Raw genomic sequence first — 7408 nt, forward strand, 5'->3', positions numbered from 1 at the left:
TTTTCAAATAACCAATAAAAATATTTGAATAAAGTTTACGTGTTTGCAGAAAATTTGTCTTACGGAGACGGTACAAGTTTTAAGTCTATCCGTGAACGTATTGAACAATATAATAGAGAAGTAAAAATTTTAAATACTGGTACCGTACTTTAAGTAGGCAATGACATTGTAAATTAATAGAATTTGAAGAAGGTACGATAGGCATTGCTCTGAATTTAAAATCAAATAATGTTGGTGTTGTATTAATGGATGACGGTTTGATGATACAAGAGGGAAGTTCTGTAAAAGCAACAGGACGAATTGCTCATATAGGCACACCACCTTTTTTGAGAAGGTTGTGAAGCTTTTCTACAAAACAAAATTCTGCTCATCTAAACACTTTTAAAAACATATTTTTGACTCAAAAGTCAAAAGCAATTTCTAAGAAGTTCTTCCAAACAAGCCAAAAATCCACTACTTTGCTACAAGAAATTGAGAACGTTTGGTTGGAGGATTCAAACCATGTGATTCGAATTATTTTTGATTTACATAAATTTTTTGTGAGAGAAAATACTGTAGCGAACTATGAATCATGATTCGAATCCCTCTACCAAACATCCTCTCTAAAATAAATGCAATGTAAGGGGAAAATTTAAAAAGAACAATAGAAATGGCAAAGCATGAAACTTCAGGCAACAACATGAATGAGCCTACACAGATATGAAAGCACAGCAGACTCCGTGATTAGTGAAAACAACAGATGGTTCAGTGAAAATATTGATAATAAGTAATGGACTGACAAACTCTTTCTCAGTTAAAACCTCAGTCCATTCCTAGCAGAAATATGTATAACTGTTATATGATAGCTTATCAATGGTCTAAAAAAAATATTGTCAACACATTATCCCCATTCCATCTAAACCAAAAACCAAAACGTAATCATTTATGGAAACTTTGTTCTATTTGGCAATACAAAACTTACACTACCAGTCCCCTCAACCAGATTTACAGAACTTGATATTGTATTGTGTTGTGTGATTTTTGCTACGCAAGTATACGTGCCGAAATGCCGCTGCCACCTCGTCAACTAAATTGCTTCTATGTCACAACTCCTGGATCTCTCTTTCTGCCGACCCGATGAAAAATATTAGACTTTCACTGCTTCTTCATGCTTTTACTCTCATCTCCCATTGAATTAACAGAGAAACGAGTAGGAGAGATGGTTGATGACTCCTTCAACGTCACATAGGCCTTTTTGTAATTTGGTTTAGCAACCAAAACTCTCCCTCTATATTTCTTCTTTCCCTGCATGTTTAGTGTCCTTACCTTTTCAACCTCAAATCCGTAAACCGTTTGCAGAACCCTCTTGATTTCTGTCTGCAGATCAAAATAGGAGGAAAAATAAAAAATAAAAATAAAAATCCAAAACAAGCAAAGTAGGAACATTAATTAGAGGCAGACAAGTGATCGCTTGTAAAGTACTTTCGAAGCAGAAGGGATGGTTTTCAGCGCAATGTCTCTGGCGTTGTTAGAGGAAGCCGGCATCATGAATTCGAAAGGAAGATCGGGAAAGTGGACAACACTCTTCATCTTCTACTTTTGTCAGTTGAAACTCTACAAATATTGCATCTATTTTGTCTCTGTTAGATGAAGATTGGATGTACATAGTTAACATGTACGGATGTACCCCAAAAAACAAAAAAAGAATAATAAACTACTAAGGTGTGATAACATAATGAAGTAACAAAATATATCAACCTTCAAGAAAATGAACAGAAAGATATGTGAACGTGCTTATCTAGGAGAGAATTTTATAAGGAATATATACTGAAACTGAGGTGATATTAGTTTTTTTTCTTTTTCTTTTTCTTTTTTTTTTTTTTTTTTGTCTTTCTTAATGGTGCATCAGCTCAAATCTAACCACTACATGACCAGAACCATTCAAAGACTGCATAATTTTTTCTTGATAAGAATACAAAATATAATAATATCTGAAAATATAATACAAAATAAAGGAAATAAAAGGCGCCAAACTAATCCTGAGGACACATATAATTAAAAAGAATATGTGAATGATTCAAATGATGTTCCTTTACTAGTTAGTATCCTACCACAAAAGAACACCAATCCCCATTGCCTCCTTGGAAGAGAAATTCTGAACAACTAAAAGATGGTGGGGGGGTGGGGGGGGGGGGGGGGCAATGCATACATCTACAAGTGAAACATAGGTACTTCTATATCATTCTTCTAAACATGTCATTACTCCTTTGTTTCGCCGTTCAAATTAAAACTCAAACTTTTTTGTTACAATATTTTCTCTTATAAAAATTTAATTTTTTTTCTTACCGTATTTTCTCTGACATAAATTCACTTTTCAACTTAATTTCTCAACTCGAACCCACGAAGCTAACATACCCTTAAATTTTCCTTCTAGTCTTTATTTTATTTTATTTTATTTTCCTTGCCGTCCCCAATTGGATTAATTTCAAAACTTCTCCACAACTATGATATGAAAAGTTAACCATATGCACACAAACAAGACTAGCCACCCATATTTATTTACTTCACGTTAATAAGTGAAAAGAATCACACACACACACAAAAGAGAAGAAGAAAAAAAAAAAAACTCACTTCTTTGAAGCTCTCCGTCTCACTCGAGTGGCGGCAGCAGCAGTGGCAAGAGCAGCAGCTACCTCTCCGTTTAGGGTAAGAGCCTTCAATTCGGATTTGTAACGCTTTCAAAAATGATGAAATAACTTTTTTGAAAGAAAACTTCGGTTTGATTCTATTGCAGAACGCAGAGGGGTATGTAACTTTTGTTGTCTGAATATATAGGAAAAAAGTTGGAAAGAAGAAGAACCTAATTGAGAATGATTGTTTTATTTGGAAGAGTTGCAGCGGCTGTGCGCGGAAAATAGGTTATTCCATTATTATCCCTCTAATTTTAGAGTTTTATAAATTTGACATCTTTTTTTTTTTTTTTCTTTTTTTACTTATAAAGTTTGCTCCTAAGTCCCAACTTAATTTTCCTTTTAGTTCATTGATTTGAATTTTGTTAGTTTGAATTTTTTTATTTAAACAGAAAACTCAAACAGTGTAGTTTGAATTGTAGTTTAAATTAGTGTTTGGATGTGCAGTTAAAATTTAGTTTGAACAGGGAATAAAATTCAAATTTGTGTTTAGTATATGTGAAAAACAAATAGAGTGAGCACCTTTTTACTGTTTAAAAATGGTTTGAACGGTTGAACTTAAGGAGAGAGTTAAACTCTAAGCCCCTGTTTGTTTCACTAGTTTAGTTCAGTTCAATTCAGTTTAAACAATGAACACAATTTGAACTGGCGTTTGGTAAGCATGCAGTTTGAATTATATTCACCATTTGAACTAAGCAAAACGGTCCAACTTAGAGTTTAGCTCCCCCTCAAGTTCAATCGTTCAAACCATTTTTAAACAGTAAAAAGTGCACGCTCTCTCTGATTTTCACACATACCAAACACAAATTCGAATTTTATTCAATGTTCAAATAATAAAACTTTAACTACACATCTAAATATCAATTCAAACTACAATTTAAACCACACAATTTGAAAATTTTTCTGTTCAAATCAAAAAGTTCAAACTAATAAATTTCAAACTAGTGAACCAAACGGTGCCTAAGTTTGACAGTTTAATTCAGTTTAAATGGGAAATATAATTTGAACTGCATGCTTACCAAATATGAGTTCAAACTGTGATCACTATTCGAACTGAGTTGAACTGAACTAAACTAGTAAAACAAACGGGGTTGAGATTGTTGATTGTCGTAATGTAAAGAAAGGCATGTTCAATCAAAGAATTCAACCCAATTAAAACCGTAACACAAACTTCTCAGGGCTTGTTCTTTTGAGTGAAAAACTCAAAAAAATGCAACTCGAGTTACAACTTTATTCGAGTTCATGTTCTTTTACGTTTAAATTCGAGTTTAAACTCGAGTTCAAACTCGAGTTTAGGACTAAAACTCAAGTTCAAGTTTTCCCTTCAACTCGAGTTCAGAAACTCGAACTCAAATTAATGAACAATATTTTTCCTATTCTTAAAAATGCTATAACTTTTTCGTTTTAATTTTGATTGAGATGATTTTTTTTTCTATGTGTTGACAACGAAAAGACGAATAAAACTCGACCCATATACCTTATTAAAATTTTTCATCAACATTGAGTTTTTATTAAAATGCTATCTAAATACAAATTCAAGTTTTGACTCACTCAAACATAAACTCAAAAAGATTCTTGTCTCAAATCACTCAAATGTACACAACTAAACACAAACTCAAGTTACAAATTCAACTCAAGTTATAACTCAAATTCAACTCAAGAATTATACTCAAGTTAAACTCCAAAAGAACAAGCCCTCAATTTGTTAAATCTGACAAACCATTATAGTAAAATTGATAAAAATAATTCGCGTTGCAATAATTTAGGGCTTGATCTTTTGGAGTTTAATTTGAGTATAATTCTTGAGTTGAATTTGAGTTATAATTTGAGTTGAACTTGTAACTTAAGTTTGTGTTTAGTTGTATACATTTGAGTTATGGTTTGAGATAAGAATCTTTTTGAGTTTGTGTTTGAATGAGTTAAAACTTGAATTTGTATTTATATAGTATTTTAATAAAAACTCAATGCTGATGAAAAATTTTAATAGGGTATATAGGTCGGGTTTTATTCGTCTTTTCGTTGTCAACGCATAGAAAAAAAAATCATCTCAATCAAAATTAAAACGAAAAAGTTATAGCATTTTTAAGAATAGAAAAAATACTGTTCATTAATTTGAGTTCGAGTTTCTGAACTCGAGTTGAAGGGAAAACTTGAACTCGAGTTTTAGTCATAAACTCGAGTTTGAACTCGAGTTTAAACTTAAAAGAACATGAACTCGAATAAAGTTGTAACTCAAGTTACATTTTTTTTGAGTTTTTCACTCAAAAGAACAAGCCCTTAGTAAGTTGGATGGCTAGTTATTACAATTAAAAGTTCCTATAAAACTAGTTTAATTTAATCTGTTCCTATACAAATATTTTGCTTGGATATAATCTCTTATATTAAGACAAATTATACAGTTGTCCCCATTGTCACAAAATGTTCCTTGAACATTGTTTTAGTTTTTTTTTTTTCTTGAACTCCAGTAACTCTTGTAAAATTTCATCCTTTAAATTTTTACTTCCGTGTTATTGTTGTTGGCTGCGATTTATGAACCCTTAGAGGTTCCCAAGTCAAGCAAATTAAATAGAAAGTTAGGTATAGTAAAAAAAATGACAAATTTTATAAAATTTCCCATGAATTTTGTTACTTATGTCAACATGCCCCGTGAATTTTAAAATGTGCATGTTATACTCCCTGAACTTTATCACTTGTGTCAACATACTCCTTGAGGTTAACTCTTTTTTAACAAAAATGCTTATAAACACCCCGTGAACTTTATCACTTATATTAATATGCCCCCTAAACTTTAAAATGTACATGTTTTGTCCCTAAACTATAATATGTCTTCAACTTTTCTCCATGCATATTTATTCTATTAATTTTTTGAACGAAAATATTAATATGACCATTAAATTACTAATTATCTATGATATTTGACCATTAAAATTTGTTAAGTTAATGGGTTTCTAAGATTTGTGTTGATTTTTTTAAAAAAAGTACAATAAAATAAATGATCTAAACGCATTTAGATTTAGAAATACTATATATGTATAAAGCATAAATATGTTTTATGTTGAGTACTATTATTCTATCAAAATGTGATCTTGAAAAATAAAAATACATCTACGCAATAAAAAAAATCATCCACGTACTCCAACTAGTATCCACTAAGATAGTAAGTTTAAGAAAAAGCACCCCTGAGTTTGAAGTAAATCCTACATTTTCTGTGTTTTTATCGTATTAGTCATGCCTTAAACTATCCTAAAATTATTCTCTAAGTTTTTCAAAAAATAAAAAAATAAACTATAACCTTTAAATGGCCAAACGGTTGAAAATGACATAAATTCCCTTAATTATCATTACCTTAAATAGTAATAGCTAAGATATTAAATTCTATTGTAAACATTGTCCTAAATATTAATGACTACAAAAATTAAGTTTAGAGAAAAAAGGTAAAATTTTCAATAAAATAAATTATATTTAAAAAAATTAAAACTTAACTGGCCAAACTGGTACAGTTCCACACAGAATCTCACATACTCACTATTAACATAAAAATTAGATGGATTTGGACTTGTCAGACTGATGACCTGCTGCATTAATACTCTGTTTATTTTGAGGGTTTTAGTTTGGTTCTGAATTATGGTTATTGGTTCGCTACAGTGTTTTTTTTCATAAAAAATTTAAATTTTTAAAATCAGAATCATTAACTATAGTTATAAACGTATAAACCAAACGTCACCTGAGTCTTGTTTCAGGCTCATCCAAACACATTTTCACCTTTTTCTTCATTTTGTTTAGTTTTAAAATTTATATTTTAAAAAATTTACATGATTAACTGTTAAGATAATATTTAAGCAGTAACGTGAGGTTGTTTTTTGTATTTTGAAAACTCTGACCAATTAAAGAGTGGGCCCGTTCGGTTCGCTAATTCGAGTTGAGATGTAATGTTGTGTGAGAGCTTTTTACTGTAGCAAAAAAGTTAGATGTGACTATTTCTAAGAGCTTTTTACTGTAGCAAAACTCGAATGAGTGAAATGAATGGGGCCGTTTTTACTCTTCTGAAAGCTGCAGGAGATGATTTTGTGATGGCCTAAACACAAAGGGGATACCTTTTAGATTATAGAAAAACACAGGGACAAACGTAGGATTTAGCTAAAACTCTGAGGGTATTTTTTAGATTTTCACTATTTTTAGGTATCACAAAAGTATATAGAAAGGAAAACATTTCAAATACTGAAGAACATACAGAATATACAGCCATTCGTACATATAGACCTTTGACCTCTATGAGTGCGTTTAAAATTCGTTCTAAAATGATTTTATTTTTTATATGAAAATAGAAATGAAAACATTTTCAATCTTAGACAGAAATCATTTTTAAAAATGCGTTTAGTAGTTTTATCAAAAAATTATTTTCAGTATTAAAACACTCATTAATGTCTTTCTCTCTGCTCAAGAGAGGATAAAACGAAAATAAAAAATGAAAAATGACTAAAAGTCATTCTTTATTTCTCTCACATTTTACACTAAATTAAAAAATCGTTTTCATTTCTTTTTTTGTCTTTAATTGTGCCAAACACTGTTTTGAAATTGTTTTCATTTTTTCTTTCATGAAAAACGTGAAAAACAAAAAAAAGAATAATTTCAAACACGGCAATAGTATTTGTATTTAATATGTCATATAAATTTTCATATTATATCATATATCATTAGATTATAGATGACCGATATAGTTAATTGTATCAATTCGTATT

At 30.4% G+C, this 7408-nt stretch overlaps 1 protein-coding gene across 3 annotated transcripts; it reads right to left on the reverse strand.

Moving 5' to 3' along the window:
- Positions 1-858: 858 nt before the first annotated feature.
- On the reverse strand, positions 859-2834 carry LOC21400209 (50S ribosomal protein L23). Of its 3 annotated transcripts, none has more exons than XM_010095857.2 (3): positions 2611-2834; positions 1462-1593; positions 859-1356 (listed from the first exon to the last, which is right to left on the reverse strand). In XM_010095857.2, the coding sequence occupies exons 2-3, from the start codon at positions 1567-1569 to the stop codon at positions 1135-1137; spliced, it is 330 nt and encodes a 109-aa protein (XP_010094159.1). In that variant the 5' UTR covers positions 1570-1593; positions 2611-2834; the 3' UTR covers positions 859-1134. The 3 variants fall into 3 exon arrangements, with proteins under 3 accessions (XP_010094159.1, XP_024019888.1, XP_024019887.1); XM_024164120.1 differs by having other exon boundaries at positions 1462-1608; XM_024164119.1 differs by having other exon boundaries at positions 1462-1619.
- Between the last annotated feature and the right edge of the window lie 4574 nt (positions 2835-7408).

This window comes from Morus notabilis, unplaced genomic scaffold (genome assembly GCF_000414095.1).
Source record: "Morus notabilis unplaced genomic scaffold, ASM41409v2 Scaffold1219, whole genome shotgun sequence".
In the NCBI taxonomy this organism is placed as follows: domain Eukaryota; kingdom Viridiplantae; phylum Streptophyta; class Magnoliopsida; order Rosales; family Moraceae; genus Morus; species Morus notabilis.